The 22386-nt window shown below is 36.5% G+C and overlaps 1 protein-coding gene across 2 annotated transcripts in view; it reads right to left on the bottom strand.

Annotated features, from left to right (window-relative positions):
- Positions 1-7000: 7000 nt before the first annotated feature.
- Positions 7001-22386, bottom strand: part of LOC108560386 (RNA-binding protein Musashi homolog 2) — a 31190-nt gene continuing 15804 nt past the window's right edge. The window contains exons 1-3 of one of the 2 annotated variants that reach the window (XM_017917912.1): positions 18450-18883; positions 8411-8657; positions 7001-8079 (exon numbers count right to left, since the gene is read on the bottom strand). In XM_017917912.1, the coding sequence (XP_017773401.1) occupies positions 7243-8079; positions 8411-8657; positions 18450-18535 (1170 nt within the window). In that variant the 5' untranslated portion in view covers positions 18536-18883 and the 3' untranslated portion in view covers positions 7001-7242. Of the gene's footprint in view, positions 8080-8410; positions 8658-18449; positions 18884-22386 lie in introns of those variants that run through there. The other variant, XM_017917913.1, reaches the window with a different exon arrangement.

The following is a 22386-nucleotide window of genomic DNA, read 5'->3' as shown; positions in this document are numbered from 1 at the left end:
TGCATAATCAGATGCACGCAACCGTTGCGCAACTTTTTATGTAACAAAACTTACGTAATGTTTATTACGTAACAGAGAAACGACGTTTATTTCGATTTTTTTTCAGTTTTTCGATAATAACTCGACAACCCCTTAAGATAATTACATCATCGACCACTCGTATTAAAGCTGAACGTCTCACCTTTCCAACAAGCCTACTAGTATCTTCTTACTGCTGCCGAGTCGCCTGCTATGAGCTTTAGAACAAGGAAAAAAAGTGAATAGGATTTTCGAGTTTTCAATTTTTCACTTTTGTTGCATTTAATGATTGCGTAAGATGGCGTTTGTTTCATAAAAAGTTACGTAATTTTCGTACGTTACGTTGTGGAATTTCGTTAATATTTTTTTTTTTCAAATCCCAGATCCCTTTGAGATTCGTCTCGTCATGACGACCGACCCTTGTTTGTTTGTTTATTAATCAGTTGAAACGCATTCAGCAACGTCATCGCATTTCGTAAATTTTCACGCGCATTTTTTTCCCGAATCGTTCTTCGTACCATTTTCCATTTTCCGAGTCCACTCGTTCCAACATTCGCTAGCATCATGGGTTTAGTTGTAAGTACACACAGATTGCATCGCTTTTCTCATTCAATTCACAAATAATTTCTAATTACTGTTTAATTCTGTTCTTTCTCTCATCCGAATTTCTTGCAGAAAAGGGATCACATGTCATGGTTCGGTTACATCAAGAAAAACTATGCGGTAAATACAATTTGCAATTACTTTATTAATTAGTTGGTAGCTTTATAACACATTGTCAAATTTCATTATAAGAAGAGGTTATTTCCGTTCACTGACATTGACGTACGTCAAGAACAATCTTAATTGTGATCTGTTAATATAAGTATTAAACGTTCACTTACCTTTTTTCGATCGCTGCAAGAATCTAAATGCTCGCTCGTTTCTTGTTCATTTATTTCGTTTGTTGTTGCTGTTGGGGTTGGGAAAGGTAAATCGTTTAGGCGGGTTTCAAAAAAATCAAGTACGCTCTTTGGTATTATTATCTCTTTTTTTTTGTTCTTTCTTTCTCCATGTTCTAATCTAGGGATTTTTTTTTTCTTCAAAAATAATAGTGATAATCTAAGCTAACGAACTAATTATTTCTCTTTGATAAATAAACTTGGGGGGGTTCAGGTATATGATTTTTTTTTGTCTTTCAGTTTTCTTGGTTCAAAGTCTGTTTAATACTCGTTCCTCTCATGTTCGCAACGAACGAAATCAACATACATTTTATTCTTTTGTTTCCGCTTTTGTTTTTTCCTCTGCCTATTAATTAACTCTTGTTTTCATTATTAATATTTTTTTTTGTCAATTTTCTCTTTTTTTAAATTTTTAGTTATCTTACATAATTATTAAATATCAATTATTATCGTTATCCATCGTTTTTCCATTCGTGTATTTATTTTTATTTATTTTATTTTTTTCGACAAATTCTTCCACTTATTAATTTGTACTTTAGGCCCGTCAATGTTTTGTTTCTTTTTCTTTTCTTTTTTTTTTTAGTAAAATTCGCTTCTCTTCTGTTTTTTTTTTACAATTCACTACGTAACAACACCTAAGGCTTCTTCAGTTCAAAGAGTTTCTCGCTTTCTATATTTATTATATAACTTCTTCTTGGTCTCAACGTTTCGCAAAGTCAAAAATTTTGATTGATAATCATCGTACATGTCAGCAGTTGGAACTAAATCTAAAGAAACAAAAAAGTAACGAATCGTCTAAACAAATGATTAAACAAAATACGTAAATTGAAAAAGTGGGAGGTAACGTTGTCTTTTTCTTTTGTTATCTAACATTTTAAGGAAACACAATTTGGGGATTTTGTTTTTGTTGGGTTTAGAAAAGAAGAAAAACGCAAACTACCCCTACTAGTACTGATCAAAGTACAGTAAAATGGAGATTGCTAAACAAATTTGTTTCTAGTAGTTTTCGGTTCATCTGGAAGCGTAAATTATATAAACTAAACGTAAAGTTAAAAATTTTAGGATTTGTTTTGGTCAATCGAATCAAGCATGCGAAAAGTACAAATTGCAGAAAAAATAAAGGATTTCTCTCTCTAGATTTTTATATTATTAACTTTTTTCTTTTTTTGTTCAATCTGGGGAAGACTTTAGTTTTCAATATTACATTCTTTTTAAGTCACTTTATCTTCTCCTCCTTCGTTTTCGTTTCTCTCTTTGCGAAAAAACACAACACGATATGTCTGGGTTGAGGGGGAGTGGGGTTGTGTTGGGGGAGGAATCGTGGTGCAATCTTCTCTCTAATTATCCCGAAATGCAAGGTGGCCTCTGGAATGTGCTTTTGTTTTTGTTTTTATTTTAATTTTTTTTGGGGGTTGCTGCGAGACCATCTTGCATTTGTTTTAGGTATATTTTCTTTTCTTTTCACTTTGCGGGAGTTCTCGTTTATTTAAAAAAATATCGTTTTTCTTTCGGCTCTAAATACTGTTTCTCTTCTCTCTCTCTCTCTCGCAACGACGAATGAAAAACGTTCCTTTTTTCTCTCTCTCTCTTTCTCTCTTTCTTCTATCCTCACCATCTTAATAAGGCACGGGAACATCAGCTACAGACAGACAGACCGTGCAATTATAACAATAATCAAAGTGATTTACAAGGATAAGACTAGTCCATAAAAATCTAAAATTTGTATCACAGAAAGCGGTGATTATTATCCAAGATCTCTCTCTCTCTTTCTCTAATTTCTATCGTTCGCAGAAAACGGAGATAGAACAACACGTGTGTGTGTGTTTTCTGTTTGTTTGTTTCTTTCTTTTAAAGTTATACAATTTACAATACACGTGTGGGGGATTTTTTCGTTTAGAAGTTTATCATTTGATTATTCAATATAGTTTTTTTTTCTTCTTATTTTTTTAAAAAATAGGGGTTGGTGGTTATTGTTGTCATTAATTTTTTTTTTCATATATCTTAGATAAATATTAAATATATATATATGTATGTACGTATATATATATAAAGAGATATTCTTATAATTATTAATAAGTGTGTAAATATGAGAACAAGCAGAGCAACTATGAAAATCTACTTTATTCGAAACAACGGCCTCCTCTACAGTGCCAAAAACTGCACTACTTTTAATAAAACTACACACAGATACACAGTCTACCAACACTAAGAAAAATACACTAATAGAAAATAATAATAATAATTTATGATACACAAGTAATACTTAGGCTACAGAAAAAACGTTTATTACTGTCTCACTCACTCTCTTTCTTTCAATCATTCTCCCTATCTTTCTCTCTGACAAAATCGTTATTTCTCCATCGTTATTATTCACAAAATTTGGTAATTTATTTGAGTATTTTCTTTTATTTTAAATATATATATATAGTATATGTTATTTTTGTTAAATTTAATATTTATATATATATAGTATTATCATATATGTAAAACCAATAGTCTCAGAAGGCAACAACTCGCTAGCTCACTCTCATCTCAAGGGTGTGTCATTTGTTTTTCTTTCTTTTGTTTCATGTTCCTTCTTCTGTTTGTTGTTGTTGTTGCTAGGGGGTGGTAATGTTAACGATACGAAAGTATCCGACAAAAGGAAGAAATTGTTGAATGATTTCCCTCGATTCGATTAGAAAAGTAGTAGTAGTAGTATTAGTAAGAAAGATAACATTTTGTTTAATACAAATTCATCATCAACTCTATCTATTTTTTGTTTTTTTTTCGATTTCCTCTCTCTCTTCATTTGTTTTTTTTTTCTTGTTTGTCTCGCAAACCAACCAATCAATCAAATACAAAAATATATTCATATCGTTATGTTCGCAAAACAAAAACAAAAAAAAAACTGTTGGATTTGCGGCCAACCGAAAAATCGAATGAGAAATTAAAAAGAAAAGTGTCGCTGCGTCTTCACTAGAAACTAAATAACTTAAAGAGTAACTCGTCTTATTGCTGTCGTTATGCTTATCCTTTAACTTTTTTTCTTTTCTTATACATTAATTAATGAAAGTCTTATGTGGTACATCTTAACTACGCCGTATTTATTACTTTATATATATATATATGTACAAAAAGGAAATAAATGATCGATCTCTAAATCGAAGTTGGCGTGAGCGGAAAGAATCACTTGTTTGAAGGGTAAAGCAAGGCAGACTCGATTGCATCATTTGAAATCATTTTTTTTTGTTGTTGTTGCGAGTTTTCACTTTCCGCTCGTCCCAACCCGAAAGAGAGAAAGACACGGTTTAAATAAAGCGCGCAAACCGAAACGAATCTTGTTTTTTTTTTGTTGTTGTTGTTCATAAAATCGCTTATAAATGTACGTCCGTTTAAAAATCGCGCTCCCCTCTCACACACCACAGAAAAAGAAATGAATTTTCTCTTCAATCGAGAGGAGGCTCAATGACTAAGACTTAATAATTAGTAATCTCATTCATCACCGTCGTCGGATGCGAATTGGTCCGCAAATCACACCGTTATTCCTCATCTCTTTTAAATCCTCATTCATTTTTTAATTGATTTCTATTTCCTTACTACTTACTTTAATAATTAGTTAATTACGTTTGTTTACAATACGGTTAGTTGCTGTTTTTCTCTCTTTCTCTTTTAGAGTTTGACTACATAATTGAAACATGTGTTTTTTTTTTCTCTCTTTCCTTCCTTTCTTCTTAAGTATATATAAATATTATATAGATTATCTTTGTTTTTTTGGAATGTTCGCAAGTTTTAAAATACTCGTACTCGATTAAAGTTCTTGCTGTTTGAAGAAAATGCGAGGAAATGAAAAGTTGATGAACGTTTTTTTTTGGATTTTCCTCCCAAAAGAAACATCGTTCAGGTGTTTGTGTGTGTTTGATTAAATCGTTCAAGTTCATGTTTTTTAATCGTAAATATAATAACACTAAATTCTACAAAAAAAATAAAATAATAATAAAGGAATAATAAATTAAGTGGCATTCACAAAATGTATAAACTAAAACAAAAACAAAAGAATATCCGTTGGGGGGGCGGGGGGTTGTTTGTGTGAGGATTGAGTAAAATAATAATCATAATCAAACTAACTAGGTTCTTATTTGTTTGTTTTCTTTCTGTTCCATAATTCATATAATGTAAGTAGATATCAAAAAAAAACAAAATAAAAAATATAGTTCGTCTCTACTTTTCCTCCTAATGAACAGAACAAAATATCAAAAATAATAATAATAATAATAAGGAAACAAAACGATAATTGATGGAAATAATAATAATAATATGAGATCTATAGTAATAATAATAATTTAAGTAGTGTGATTGTTTTTTTTGTTGTGTTAATATGTGAGTTGGCTTCTCTAGATTGGTTTTTGTTTTCCCTTTCGGTTTTCTCTTTATGCTGTCGCTGCTGGGATCTCAGTGTTCATTTTTTCGTTCGATTCCAACCAAAAAAAAAAGTACTACTAACAATAAATACAAATAAATAATCAATAATTAATAAATAATTATTATCTAATGTCTAAAGGGTGATGAGAAGAACTGAACTTGATTTCGCTCTCTCTCACAGTCTCACACGCTCTGCCTACTCGCACGCACTCACAAAAATAATAATATTATTAGAGAAACGAGAAAAATATAAAAAAAATAATCGGGGATGTAACTAAAAGTAAAGACATAATGTACAATAAGATATAATAATTATAGTAATAGTAATGATCCCAGGGTTGTTTTTTTTTCTTTTGTAGGAAAGAAAACGTTTTCTCTTTCTTTCTCTCTCTCTCTCTCTTTTTTTCAATGGAAAACAAAAACGAGCGCTAGGAAGAAAAATCGGGCGCTCTCGAAAATTTTACAAAAACAAATCGAGATGCTAAAAATTCATATGTTTTTGTTGTTGTTGTTGTTAAGTTTTGATGTTCGTGGTATTCCGAGGGGAGGCGAGGAAAAAGTGAAATGTTATGGTCCTCTCTCATCGTCTCCTCGTGTCATCATTATTAAGTACATCATATACACACACACACATACACACACAAGATACCCAACACTCTTGGATATCTCTTCCTCTCTCTTCGTCATTCCACTTTTTACAATAATTTAAAACATTATATAATATAGTATATATCATCTTCGAGATAATAACACGAGTTTCTTTTTTTTTTAATGATATAACACGCTTTTCTCGAGCAAGCACCTCTTTGTCTTCACCCAATGTTGCGGTGATGAGGGAAACGAGGGCAGAGTGGATTTTGATTTGTTTTTTTTTTGGGGGGGTATAAATAGTGATGCGGTGAGGGTTGGAGGTGTTTGCGTTTCGAGTTGAAGCGTATTTCGAGAGTTTGGTTATTTCCTCTTATCGTATAGTATATTACAAATACATAACTTCCTCATCTCCTTGCTCCTTCATTATTTCTTTTCTTTTTTTTTTATATAATAATACTGTTTCATTTCGTTTTCCCTCGTTTTATAATTAATAATTATTGTAATTCTCCTTCCTTTCACTCCACACTTTCTCTCTCTATCTCTCTCTCTCTTTCTTTTCTTATCTCGTTTTAAATTTAATAATTATTGCGAGTTAATTATTGCTAAATGCTAAGATCCATCTTTTTTTTTAAATATATATATATAAATCCAAAGAGTTTTTGTTGTTGTTGAATTTTGTGATCTCGTGAGCAGTTGAGGTTTCATTTTTCTCTCTCGTTAGCTCCTTTCAAGATCCTCCTGTCACCATTCCCGATTCTCCTCCTCGTCTCATATGTACATACTATAGCGGTATAACTATATATATAGAAATACATATAATAAATATATCTTACTATATATTCATATATTGTATTATATGTATATATACTTATATTGGTGACAGGAAAAGCTGTCGAGAGCTCTACGAATTGAATAATACCAATAACAGTGAACGGTACTTTTCTTATTCTCTTGTCAAGTTTGTGGAAGTCCTCTTATTTTTAAGTATCATCTTATTATTATTTTTAATTTTTTTGGTTTTGTTTTAATTTTTTATTTTTTTATGATTTTCTCTTTCCTTTATTTTAAATAATGAACTCACTGTAATGCCTCTCTCTCTCTCTTTTTCTCTTTCGCTCTTTCTCGCTTTACTAAGTTTAAAAGTTTTGGGGAAAGTTTAGTTGTTTGTTCGGCGGTGATGATGATAATGATGACGGGGGTTTGTTGTTGTTGCTGCTGCTCGAGATGGCGCTGCTTCTGTTGCTGCTGCTTCTGGGGCGGCGGCGACGACGACGTTGTGGGTGTTGACGTCTCAAACATACATGCCCATCCCGTACATGGTGCTCCAGTCCACGCCCTGGAAGCTCGTCATGTCCACGTTGGTGAGATTGTAGCCCTGGTAGGGGCTGGCGGTGACAGGGGGCGCGAGCGCGGGGGCGGCCGCAGCTTGAGCGGGGTTCGGGTTGCCGGCCTGTGCGGCCGTTGCTGCTCCAACACCGGCCATCGGATACGGGGCGTATCTGTAGCTGGCGAGAGGTGGGTATGCCCCGAAGAGTTTGCCGTAACCGGCGACGGCGGCACTCTGTGCCTGTGCTGCTACGGCGGCTGCTGCGGCGGCCTGCACGTGCGCTTGAGCTTGGGCGACGGCCAAGGGGTTGGCTGCGGCAATGGCACCAGCAGCTGCCGATGGTGCCGTCATTCTCATGCCCAATCCGCTGAGCATCAGCCTTTTTCCCAGGAGTTGAGCGTTCGCCTGAACCGCCTCCTTTGGCTGCGCTTTCTTGCACTCCACCTTCTTATTCTTAATCGTGTGGAAGTGAATTTCGCAGACGCGGTCCACCACGTCTTCGTTCTCGAATGTAACGAAGCCGAAGCCCCTGTGTCTCTTTGTCTGTTGGTCCATCAGCATCACCGTCTCCTCGACCTTTCCAAATTGGTTGAAATAGGCCCTCACCTCGTCGGCGGAAGTATCCTGGCTGACGCCGCCCACGAAGATCTTCTTGGTCTTGTTGGGCTGCTTCGGTCTGTTCTTGGGCGTCGCATGTTTCGGATCGATCTTTTTACCGTCCAGAGTGTGAATCGGCACCTTGAGCACATTATCCACGCTCGTCGGATCGGAGAATGTGATGAAACCGAATCCCCTACTCCTCTGCAAATCACAACACAAATATTAGACATCTGACTAATAATTAATTTACTTTCAATTCAATTAAAACAATATCTTATAATACAATTTTATCATATTTTGCCTTAGAAACTGTAGACTTAGTAAATTGGCCAAAAAGTGAGTCATCGATTTTGTAGCGAAATAAAAGAGGTTTTGATGCCAAATACACGACACCATGTGAATTCGCTAACAATAACTGAACACGAAAACGAATCCAACTCAATTATCACGAAAATTGGATTCATCTGGTTTTGATATTATATTGGTTACTCGATATGGTGGATATTTTTTGAAATTGAATTATTATTTTTACCTGTGTGACTGGATCCTTCATGATGAGGACGTCGGTGACGGTGCCGAACATTCCAAAATACTCGCGCAACTTCTCGCTAGAAGTCTGCCAGCTCAGTCCGCCGACGAAGAGTTTTCCTGGAGCTGGATCTCCACCATTGTTGGGAGTGCTGCGGCCCGAAGAGCCCGAATGGCTTCCATTCAGTTGCACCAGGGAGCCGTGCAACTCGTGGTGCTCCAACAGTCCGTTTCCATCGCCGATCGCGGCACTGAAAATTGCAAAACAACACAGAAATTAGACGAGATCATTGATTCACCGGCGCATCCTCCTTCATTCCTCTTTCTCGCTCAAGCACACTCTCCCATCAACAACTTCACCAAAATCTCCAATCATCCAATACAGTTAGTAGTAGTGTAACAATATACAGACACTAAGTTTAAGCCCTAAAATACCATTTGAGAATTCGTAACAAAACGAAAAAAAAAACAAACAAACAAACAAAAATGTAACAATAATTATAGGGGTGTGGATAATTATAAAGGTTGCGAAGGAAACTATTTATTGTTTTGTTTTATGGCAACGCGATACCATTTCTATAACGAGCGTTCATCTCTATGTTTCAGATTATTCCGCTGGTGTCGATCACGTCCGTCTCCTTGTTCTGCACCGGCCTCTTCACTTTGTACGCAATTTACAAGTGCGATACAATTATGTGAGTTTCATCATTTCGGACTAATTTTTTTATTTTAATCACCGGTAACTTTTGTAACAAAGTATTTTTATGGTACTTCAACCGTGAACTTTCACTGGGTCAGATCGTGCGCGTCAGTGAATTATATATGAAAAATACACTAAGAACAGAGCATAACAAAAGAAAATAGATAAATGCACCTTTCTGAGCTCATCTGAAACTGTTCAAAAAAAAAACCTTAGATGCGGTGAATCAAACATCAACTGTATGTTGCGAGTACTAAACACAGCAGAAGCAGCAGCAGCAGCAGCAGCAGCAGCATAGCAAAGGCCTTATTGTCTGCGAAATTGAATATTATTGATTTATTTTTGGGGTGGCTATAGAGAGGGGTGAGAGAGAGAAGGGCCCGGAGCGAAACACGGCCATCTTTTCTCCCTATCGCTCGAAACGCGTCCTCAACAGTTGCGTAAAAGCTGCAATGTTTATTCAACAACACACGTTTGAATCAAAAGTTTACAATCTTTCTTTTTGTTGTTGTTTATATGTAAAATTGGCAAACTGTTGCTCCTGAATTCTCCGTTACCTACTCTCTCCTCCATCGCTCAATAATGCTTCGGCAACAACATATCGTTATTGTGAATGTACATTTCCGTAGCAACGCGAAGTAAATTCTCGTTAAATTTTCAGGCCACTGCTCTGGACAACATTGGGGAGTTGGGTCAAAAGTTAAATAGAAATTTTAATGGATCTGATGTGTCCCGAACAAACATTTGTTTCTCTGTTTTCGTATAGTATAGGTAGAGAATATATATAGTATCGATTCATTTCTTGCGAGTGGAGGGATGAAAGCAAACATTTCGTATAAACAAAAATTGTGAACGTGTCCGGCCGATGTTTGCCATATTTCTGGTACAAAGAGATTTACTGAATATTATATAAAAGATAAAGTTGTAAAAGTAAATTTGTATGTATTTGGATGTAATGATTTTCTGCAGTGCAACATTGATCTAATCGCGTTTTCCTTTTCAGGATTCGAAATAAAAAATATCCGTGGGATCGGATGGGGCTGCTGAAGAATCCGCGGAACCGGAAGGTGAGTTCATCCGATCCAATCATCGCCCTCTCATTTCCGTTACTTTCGCGATTCGCATCTTTACCTGTATATATATTTATAGGTAGATATCGGAGAAGGAATTCCTTTGAAACATATTTCGCAGAAACCAAACCCTCTTTAAATGAAAATGGATTTCTGGTTCCGCCGCCACTGTACTTTGGTTCAGTGGAACACGCGCACCCTTTTCGTGCACTGGATGTATATATATATACATACATACACATTTTTTTGTTTGCGCCCCCCATCTTCTTCTTCTTTTTTTTTAAATTCTGGACATTCTACGGAAGGTGAATGGGGGAACGGGCGCGGTGCAAGGGCGGTCGTGTGTCTTTCTCTTTCGTAACCCCTCGCGTACGAGTTGCTCCCCTCGTCGTGTGAAGCAGCGGTGGCGCGCGGGGCGATCAATACACCCAACGTTTTCAACATCGAGGGTGTCTCCCCCTTTCCGCCTCACCTCGCCTCCCGCTTCCACGCTCGCAGCAGCAACCCTCAACGAGGGGCGCGGCGGTGTGTTTTCGGCGCGGGGGTCTTTTCGGTTGGGGGATGATGGCATGGGGTGGTCGGTTGTTGGCGGTGGCGCACGTGCACATACATTAGTGATGTGGGGTGCGGCCGGACGGTGGCGGCGGCGCAGCAGCTCCGTTGCCATGGAGGCGGTGGCGGGCGCGGACGGACGGCGAGAGGGTGGCTCATCTCCCCTCGGCTCTCTAACTCAGTCACGATCGCGAACTCCACCACCAAACGTCTCTCTCGCATCGCAGTCTCAGTCCACGCACATTTCGAAAAACAACGAAAAGAAAAAGAAGAAAACAACCCTGTCCGAGCGAGAACCACAAAAAAAAGAAAATAGTATAAGAAACAAGGGAATAACGCACATAGACATACATTAAAACGCATACACAAAACATTCACACACACTCACACATACGCATATATAATAACAACAAGCATCAAATCCTGCGGTGATATTGTCCTGTCACAGCAGTACTGAAATTCGAATGCTACTGCTGCTACGGGACATGACCATCGCGGGATACTTCAATCATCATTGTTATTCCCCGTTCAAACATCTTCGTCTGGGTTTATTTGTTCTTCATCGTCGAAAGAAACAAACAAACAACCAACCAACAAACCAAGTGAACAAACAACGGATCTCGCAACTATCAGAGGGGAGGAGTACTTTGCCATTGCCGCCGACGCCATTGGATAAAGATTTTGATTACAGTATAAACCCACTAACTAAGACCTATTACATATTTGTATTTCGTAGTGAAGCACCTAGATTTTACTTAATTTACTTATTTAGCGCAACATAAATCTAATTGTTTTATACTTATATATATATATAAATGCGAATATTTAGTGTAACCTTAGCTGTTTTAGAGTGTGGTTTCTTTTTATTATTATTTTTTTTACTTTGATGTACCTATATTTTAGAAATACTGTCGGAAAGACAAGCGAGAAACAATCGATTCTCTGCTGCACCAATTTATGTGTATATACATACATTACATATATATATAGATTTTGTTTAAAACACGTTATATTGTCGTTGTCTTTGTAATATACCCAGCACACACCCCAAACATCCAGTAAAAAAAAGAAACCCGTTGAAAATAATTTTATCTATGAGACCGAATAATTAAGATTCCCTTAAATCCTGGCACTAACAAAAGACGTAACTTTTTCCGTATCTGTTTGTTGTTGTTGTACTTAGTCCAATTAAATCGATTAATAAAATTTAGGCTTTGTGTGTTTAGTACTCTACCAAACAAACATCACCGCCCCTCGTATTTCTCTAATTTTCAATCATTTCTATACCATTTATTCAATCCTCGCGACGTTGCCATTAATTATCATTATTATTATGGAGATTTCGCGGGGTGTATCGATTCTAAGTTGCGTCATCAGATTGTTGCTAAATCTTAATATGGCGGAGGAGAGATGATGGCTGCAGAAATGCATCCCTTAAAGCCCCTACATATATATTATTAGCTGCTTTCGCTGTGTTTGCACGTATTTGGTGTATTAAGGAGAGAAATAGAGAAAAATCAATCGAGCTGAAATTAATCAATTTGAAAGGTTCACGCGGGGGCGGAGAAGGAGGCAACTTGCGTAATGAATTCAAGATGGGGAGTGTCTCGAGGAGGCGGCGCGAATCGATACAAGTACGGGAGCGGAAGCATCGCCGCCGCCGCACGGTGGCGCCACTCCTTCGACGGAACGTGGGGGTTCGCGACGGTCGCCGCCAGGGGGCAGCGACCGGACTCGCGCGCGCACTTTACGGGGGGCGGCGGTCGACGGTCGCTTCCTTTTCCGGTTCTGAGAGGGGGACGTGGGGCGTAGAGGTTTGAGGGCGCACTCGTCCGGGGGAGTCTGGCCGTATCGATTTTCTCCCTTGCGTTTTCACATCCCCCTTTTCGCATTTCGGCTCGCAGCCCGATTCGTACATCGCCCCACAGAGAAAATATCAAAGCTGACAATTAGTAAAATAGAGAATAACAAACTAAAAATTAAAGGTATAAAGAAAAACATGTACAGCTAATCAAAAACAAGTTAATTCATAAATTACAACACACTGCTTGTGGTTAGATTAATGTACACAAAAGATTAGCAAATTTTTGAAATTTGAAAAGGTTTTTGTTAACGCTAATTCCATATAACTTTTCTAAAAAAAAAGAAAAAGAAGGTGGATTTAAAATGGTTAATTGGGCTTATTTGTAAGGGAGACATACGAAGGGAAACCAAACGTCTAAAGGGGAAGATTATATTAGAAGTAGTTCTCTGCATATGCATTCTTAATTATTTTTTTTTTGCCAGCTCCTCTCTAGATGGGAAAAATCTATAAATCTACGGTTGTGTTTCAATTAATATTTATGAGATGGTGTGTGTTCATTCATTTCTCTCTCTTTTTTTTTTTTAGAAACAGATACATAGTTGCACGCACCTACATATCGCTCCAATTAATATTAATCAATCAATTAATCGAGATAGCCTCTTAACTAAATACTAAAAACAATCGTCCTCTAAGAAACAAAACCAAATCAAAGGAAACAAAAACATTATGTGTATAATATATACAAGAGAGCGCTTATTTCTTGCAGTGTTTTACCTTCTGTGGAGGTGGCTCGGTTTTCAATTGTTTGAAAATTTGCTTATCATGTTTCTTTTTTTTTGTTCGTTTTTTGAGTGTTTTCATTTTTTTGTCGTGTTGTTGTTGTTGTTGTTGTTAACAAGAAATGTATGTTTCAAGAGACACAAATAAAAGCTTTTCATCATCTCCATCGGCGGAGGGGGGTTCCACTCCGCACCCCCTCGCATCCAGCGTGTTGTCCGGTGGCGGCGGCGGCGGCTGTGGTTGCTGCCGACGCTCCGCTTCGGCTTCCGTTTCCTGAATCCTGCGACACTTAATCACAGAAAAAGAAAAATCATAAAAACAACAGTGATCGTAATAATAACAAAACGAGTTTAAGATTTTCTTCCAACAATAATTAAATTTAAAAAAAAATAGTGCGAAAAGAGGAAAACAAACAGACGCAGCACACAGCAATAACCCTCAGATCTATCTCATCCACTTTCTGTTATCGTCATACATAATCCATTGAAATAATCACCGCGTGCATATTTTACACTACGAAATTCGAAACATGTAAAGGTATTAATTACATGGTTTTAGTTGGTGAGTTTGAGTAGTAGAGGTGGTGAGAAAAGACAGAGAAATTGCTTAAAATATGTGAGATAGACAGAGTGCGTGTATGTGTGTGCATATGAAAATTTTACTCTTTTCGATCAACAAAATATATCATCATTAATTTTTAAGATTATTAATTAAATCTAGAAACTAAACTTGCTATTATTATTATTACATACGTGTACAACCTGTGATCTACAATTGTTTTGCTCGTTTTATTAAGAGGCCTAAGAAGAAACAACAACAAAGTAAAAATCCAAAACAAAACAAAAACGGAACAAAAATATTACAATATTAAAACACAAAAATTTAATAATTACAGTTATCTATAATATATGTATGTATAATATTTTATATATATGTATATATAATATATACATATATATAAAATGCTAAAGAACAAAATATTGTTATATATTATTATATTATTAATTAATAAAACAAAGAAGATCCATTACTTTCTTTTTAGTATACAGATTATTACATAATAATACACAACGCAGGTGGACGGAAACGCTGCATTTCTTTTCGTTTTTTCAATGACGGGAAAAGAAATGCTCGCGTCTCCATCTTTCGGTTAGTTTGATGAGTGTTAGGTGAATTAAACGCACATTTGCATGACAATCGGGGTAAACAGAATAATGCGTGTTTGAAGTTTTGTGTTAAGTTCACAATGAAATAAACTACAATAAACAAAACAAAAAAAAAGCACAAATTAACAAATAGTGACCGCCAAATCATACACAATCGGTGCTTTGTTTATTGTTATTTACTTGTTTGTATATACAGGGTGTCCCAAATTTCAATTTTGTTTAATATTTCGCGATAATGGACGATTTTCGAACGCGTAACCGAATAATCAAATATGCAATTGAATAACACTAAATGTTCTAGTACTATCGAAATAGTTAACTAAACTATTCAAAGATTTATAAGTATGCAGATTCGTGAATAATAAGTTAGTAATAATACAGGGAAGAATGAGCAGTCTAGCAAACAATCTACCTACGTGGGGGGGTTAGAAAGCGGACTAGTATCAACACGTTTCTCGCCTTATCATCATTATGCAACAAACGCAAATGTTATTTCATTGATAGCAGCAGACTCGGCGGCACAATGAAGATGTTGTTACGTAAATAAAACCGGAACAATGTTATTTCTTTCTTTTTTTTTTAGCCGAAACGTTATTAACGAGAGTTTCGGGTTTGCTAATTTAAATTATTGCCGGTTTCGTTATTTATAGATCCGGACGAAATAACAAGTACATTAATTTGCATGTTTAACGACTCGATCCGGAAAGGTCGACGATTATTATTTACCATTTATAAAACTTGTATGCAGGCAGTTCTCATTTTACAAATTCTACATTACATTTATGCAAAAAAGAGAATCATATTTCGTAAAGACGGGAACTACCTGTATTTTATTTAACCATTTTTGGGGACTCCCTGTATATAATACGATACAAATGAAGAAAAAAAAAAGACCAACTCAAAAACCCTACAGCAATGATTACACATAATTTATACACATTACATTATTATGTTTTTTTTTTCTCTCGGTTACGTTTTGTTATTGGAATCAAGATAATCAAGATTGTCTAAATCTATATATATATATATAAAATATTAATTGTTATTAATCGAGACGAAATCGAGAATGCGTTAATCAAATATGTCCTAAGTTTAAAAACAAAAGAGAAATAAAAAAAAATAAACAACAACACAACACAACGATATCTTCTACGACTGCTGTACACAAAAAATAGATTTAAAATAAAACAAAGTCAACGAAAAGAAACCACGGGTGGCTATGGATGAGATAGTATAAACAAATAAATATGCATATGGTGGTGCGGTTTATGCGAAAGATGTATGTAATTAATTAACGACAAAAACGCAAACGTATTAATAATTGTTACCCTAAATCAATCAAATCAAATCAATCGATTGATAAAGTATAGTAATGTAAATACACAAGAAATAATGTAAGTAGTAATGGAGAAAAGATAAAATACAACTGATTAGTTAGTGGTTCAATATATACGAGATGTTGTTTGTTTTGTAGGGAAACTGTGTAGGTTCGGGAAAGGTTATTTGCGTGTGTTTTATATAGATATGCAATTAGGATCGAAATGGAAAATTTTGATTTACCGCGACCGTCTTTATATATGTTTATGTATAAAGCGCAATCTTCGAGTGGCAATGCATGTTCGCTATTAATCAATACCAGTTGGTAGTCTTCCAGTTTTCCGTTGGGGAGACCATCAATACTTGTCGTCTTTATAAATATATATATATACAAATAAATATATGAAAGTCTTTCGAAAACACATCGAAATGATGGATGAAATTTTAAGTGGAAAATTTGCTTTTTTTTCTACTAATTCAACACAATGTTTAAGAGATTGGTTTTGCAAACGATTCAGTCTAATAAATTTTTAGAAACGATATTGTAACATGATGGCGCGCACAAAACGTTTGATTATTTGTTTATAAAACAGAAATTCTATTGAGATGTTTATAATCATAAATTTCCTATGTTTGTTTAAGATATATTCAATTTTTGTTTCTTTCTGAATGTTGTGATGAGAGCACTTTACAATTTTCTTTACGGCGATTCTTCAATTTTAACCGTTGATTTTTTTTTTTAATTTTGAAATACGACAGCTGCAAACTGAAAAGGAACGCATGCTCTTCGGTGGTGGTATTTCTGTCCTCAGGAATCGCGTAATGCATTTATGATTGCTGCTGCTGCTCCCTCTCTTCCGGGAAGCGATTAACGATTTTATGTTTATTTTATGCGCGTTATAAATAAAGCCGCAGCAAATACACTAATAACACAAACGCATACACACACACAAAGTGCGGACTTTGCTTTTCAAGTTTCCAACAAAATTTGGCTTGGCTTTCATGAAAGGGCTCGAACCGATGTAACGTAATTAACCTGGACAAAGTGAATCACGTATGGTGATTCAGAGTTTCCATGTTGCTCGGTTTATTGGTAATTTTATAATTAACTTAATATTTACGACAAAAATGTAATGTTACGTTAAACGGTTTATGTTTGCCCATAATTAAATTAGTAGAAGTGCGATAAAATCAATTTGAAAAGAAGAAATCATGCAAGTGCATTTTTTATCGGGTTTCTTCGCCCCTAATTGAGCCGATTTTCCACCGTGCGCCACTCTTCTTTTTCTCCTCCGCCATATTACGTGGTTTAATCTCATTACGCTCATTATATTCTTCGATCGATCGATACACAATTGCCGGCGCCGCGACACGAAGATGATTTTCAGAAAAGTGAAAGTTTCGTGTTGTTATATCATCGTCGTCGTCGTCGATTCGCATTTTCATGAATAGATTTGTTACGGTGGAAGATTGATTTAGTTTTTTTGATATTTTTTCAGATGATGAATTTAACATTTTTTCTTTTGCAGATGTTAACCTACGAACAGACCTTCCAGAACTTCGACGAGCTGGACGATCTGTACAATCAGATGGAGGAGAAGGAACAGGAGCTCTTTGATTAAATTTTCGCGTTTGCTTATTATTATTTTTTTTTGCAAAATAATTTATTTCAATTTGAGATGTTTTGAAAACGTCGAATATTATTATTATTATTAATTTCTTTGATGGAATAAAATTGGCGTTCGTTCGAGTTCGAAAAAAATGATGGCTTCTTTGCGAAAGGATGAAGAGAATGAAAAACGAGATATTTTTGTTTTGTTTCGTGGATGCACGAAGAAGTGAAGCATGGGAGGATACGGTGAGAAGAAGAAGAAGACGACGATGAGGAGAGCAGGTTTTTGAATTTTTCTCTTCACCGGTCGTTGAATACGCTCTCAGGTAAAATACATCTCTCGAGGGAGGGAGGAGACCGAATAATATGCCTTTACCGGCACACTCACTCACACAGGTATAATGCGACAAAGGGTACCTTGTGAGTGTTGTGTGTGTGTGTATATATGTGTGAATGCGTGCGTGTGTTAGAGGAGACAAAGAAGAAAACGTCCATCGGAAGGTTGGTGGTTGGTTATGTGTTGTTGTGTCGGATGGATGTTGGGAAAAAGGTGTATTATATATATATATACAACTACTGCTCTATACCTCGAGTACAGTCTGCACACAAATAACATTCGCATATGGTGTTTTCTCTTTCGGTTTTGCCCGAGGAGCGCCCTTCGCCGATTCTTTCGTTTTCGTCGCCACTAAATTATAGATTCAAAAACGAAGCGCACGGTTCTGGGCGCCAAAAAAAGAAAATCATCAACAACAAACAAAACATACATGTTTAAAAAAGATGTATATATGTAATAGATATAGATAATATAATAATATTATTAAGGCCATGCAAGCAACGTTCGCGTTCCTTCGGGTGTCTGCGTTAAGTTATAATATACTTATTATTATTATTATTATTAAAGATACAAAGATATAAATCAAGACCCAGTGGTGTGGAACAACGATAAATAGTAGTAGTAGTAGTAATAAATAAGATAAAGATAAATAAAGTGGTGGTAATAGTAGCTGCTTTTTTGTTGTTGTTGTTATCAAAAACTTACCCCGGAACTGGTGTTTGAGCGGACGCCGCTAAAACCGGTGGCGGAATTGTATAAGGGAACATCTTCGGTGGATTTTCAAACAGCATTGTTGTTATATAAAATTTTGTTTGAAGCGTTGCTGGCGGTGGTGGTAGTAGTAGTATTCCTTGTTGTGCACTAACTGAATTACTCGAACGTGTGTAGTAGGAACGACGTTGACCGGCGACTGAAGCGTTGTTGTTGGTTGGTTGGTTAAAGGTAAGTAAGGTAGGTAGTGGTATGTGCTCTCAGTAGATGAAGCAATGCAACTCGTTTATAACCGAAAACAACAATCTGCAACAACCCTCTGCGTGTGACGCGCTACTATGCTCTGCGAGCGAATGACTAGAAACTAGCAGCTGCATGGGTTTTACTGAGTCGCAGCCCCCTTCAGCTGCCCCGAACAACTAACGACGCAGCCAAGGCAAAACCGACCCGCCGACACATGCTGTTTTGCTTGCTCTTGCTTCTTCTTTCTGGCTCTCTTGTCTCTTGCTGCAGACCAGACCAGACCTCTTCTCTATCCTCTTACTTACTCGCCGCCTTCGCCTTCTCTCATTCTTTACTTTATTTATTTCTTTCTTCCTTCCTTCGCACCGGACTCGCTCCTCTTGTTGTTGGGCTGACTGCGATCATCATCAAGGAAGCTAGCAAACATAACCAGCCGAAAAAAATACTTGACTCTGACTCGCAGACAATCTCTCTCTCTCTCTCTCTCATATTTCCATGTTGTCTGCGATGCGATGGACAGACGTTACGTTCAAACATATACCGAGTGAGCGATGCCATCCGATACGATTCAAATGACCCGCGAATTTCTGACGCTTTCCGTTCGCCGGTCTACACACGAGGCGGCGGCGACGGCAGTGGTGGAGGCGGTGCAGTCGCAGACGATGTCGTCGCGCGCGCCAACGGCCGATGCATCCGCGACTCAGGGTCATTATCACCTCCCACCTGTACATTACGTACGTCGTCTGCGTACACTCTCCATACTACATACTCTACACTCCACAGCCACATAACCCTGTCTGACTGAGTAAGTCTGCCTGCCTGGTGCGACTGTCTGTCTGTCTGGTTTGCCGCCAGTCGATTCTCCTCGCATACACCGGGTGTCTCAGCATTTAAATCCAATCAGATCACATTTAAAAAAAATGTGGACATGATTCGATCTCAGTACCAATTATTACCACTACTACCACCAATTTACCATTTACATATATTTGCAAAAAAAAAACTCAATAATATTGGGTTTTCAAAGAGTATTAACATAACTTTACAACACCAAAACCACCATTTCATTTATCTATAACTACTACCAATTTACTACTTATTATTTATATAATTAATCACGTTCACCAAAACAAGTATAAATAAAAAAACTTGATTATTGGATCGTTTTCAATATCATAAACAGAATTGATTGGGTCGAGATTTTAAAAACGAATTAGATTCATTAATTTTAAATGAAATTTCGCGAATAAATACTGTGATTTTCGTCAGATTGTACTTGGTCTATCCTGCCAATCGATTTGCATATACAGGGTGTCCTCTATTCCCTCACCCCCCCTACCAAAAACACAATACGGCCACGTTACACTCGAAAGGCTGTTGCATTGAAAACACCTGCTCTATCCGTGTTTTGTAGCAACATAAAAAAAATAGTTTTAATTTGCAGTTCAACCTTTAGCTACTTATTTGCAATTTCAAGCGATTTCAAGCAGATTCTACCGAGGTTCAATCTCCGATCGATTTTCATATACAGAGTGTATGCACTAACAAATATATTCTGCTATAGATAATTAAATATTAAATTAATTCACCAGGAATTCCATCCTTAACTATTAAAGAAATTTGAAACATTTCTGTTATAACCGAGATCCTCAAATACAGGTTTTTATTTATACCGCGAATTTCTTCTGCAACAAACAAAATCCTTTTTGCTTGCTTGATCAATGAAAATATATTCCGATGGCAACATATAAATGATGTTATTATTATTGTCGTTCGAGGACATAAAATATGATTTAAATGGCTGGGAATTTTCACGAGTCTAGATTCCAAAAACACATTGGAATTACTATGTAAATTTGATTGTTTTCTTATTTCAAAATCGCTGCAATCTTTAATTCAAACAAAATTCAAATCAATCGGAAAATGTAAATCAGCTTGCATTTTCATACGATTTGCATCCGAGAACTCAACTCGTGCCAAATTACAAAATACATATTGTGCATAATAAAATTATCGACATTTTCCTTGTTGATCAAAGTTCAGTTCTGCTGCGAACACCTGAACTCATAAACAACAATTAATAATTTAAAAGAAAAAAAACTGAATAAATTAACGATTTTACTGAATATTTCTAGAGAATTATCGTTATTAATTAATCTATTTGTAAATGCGTGAATCAGTCAATATTTTATTAAGAATCTCTGGCGGTTGTAAATAAACTCGATGCAAAAAAAAAGGACGAATAAACAAAACAAAAAAAATACGAGAGAGGAAGATGTGTACATAAGGTAAATAATGGAAATTTCCAAATGTTTCCCAGGCGAAGAAGTACCTTGACTCTCATACATATCATCAAACGGACTCGAACGACCTGACTCAACCAACACCTGATGACCGAAAAACGTGAGATTAGAGTGAACAGTTGATAACGCACCGCATCGTTGACGTGTTTATTGTGAGTATCGCGTGTAAACAAGGAACCTCGCATTATAAAACGAAATGGAATGCAAACAATCTGAATCCAATTTCGACGACGGAAGTTGCGCAAATATAGCAAACATTTCTTCTATTTTTCTTTGCTTTAATCAAACCGAACACGTATACCTAACAGTTGTCAACTTTGTACAATTTCGTAATTTTAAATGTAGAAATTTGAAAATTTTGTAGATCGGAAGACAAGTTTTACCTTGAAATCCCACTAAAGGAAGCTGCGCAAATATAGCAATATTTGAACAAACTGAATCCCAAGAGTTTTACTTGTAATACAATCTCGTGATTTTAAATGTAGATTTGAACTAGTTTAAAAGAAGCCTGGAATTCAATGAAAAAAATAAGTTTCGAAGAAGAATCGAAACAAACGCTCGCCTTGAAACCCCTCAAAGATCTACATTTTTCCCTCTCTGCATCTGCCAAAGCGTTTTTAGTTCTTTTATTTCGTCTGCTTTTGTTAGGTTGTTTGTTGGTTGGGTCCTTTGTGCGATGATGAAACTGGTTTGCGCCGATCTTCAAATGCGAAACTCTCGTTCGTTCGGTTCATTGATGCTTCGAAAATGATGAACCGGTTTACTACCTCTCACCCGCTCGTTTACCTCTATGGGTGCGAAATGCCGACCGCACGAAGAAACGGGCCTTCAAACCGAACGAGATTTCCAAGCAAACGCGACTGAATTATTCACCCTTAGGAAAGGGGTTGAGTTGAATATAATCTCATTCGTTACACATTATTATTTTTTACTCGTGGAAATGGCTTTAATGATTCATCGGCGTTTTTTTTTTCTTCTTCGAAAAGACGTAGGCTCCAGCGTTCTGAATTACTATTGGGAATCATCTATTGATTGAGACTAAAACAGAAATTCTAGGTTTTCTGCAGCGTAGCCGTTCGAGCGCGAGGATCGCAGACGATGGTTTTTCCCTTCGGGATAGAAAGAAGAAGCTCTATTTCCGAGCGCCGAAGAAGAACCGGTTTTTCTCCTCGGGTCGCGACCAATAAAAGAAGACATGCAGCTGAAGAGAGCGCGGTCGGTGCATGCAGCTAAAACTCGAGAAGATGATGATATGCACGTAACAATAATAATAATAAAACTATGCAGATGCGTTATGCGAAAGTCATCTGCGTTTTTTCTATGGATATTTCATTTGTTGACATAACATTACGACCTTTTCGGTGAGGTGGTCGTAAAGGCATAGG

Source organism: Nicrophorus vespilloides, unplaced genomic scaffold, assembly GCF_001412225.1.
Source record: "Nicrophorus vespilloides isolate i.1.1-1 unplaced genomic scaffold, Nicve_v1.0, whole genome shotgun sequence".
NCBI classification, from domain to species: domain Eukaryota; kingdom Metazoa; phylum Arthropoda; class Insecta; order Coleoptera; family Silphidae; genus Nicrophorus; species Nicrophorus vespilloides.
This window is presented reverse-complemented; position numbering and strand designations above follow the sequence as displayed.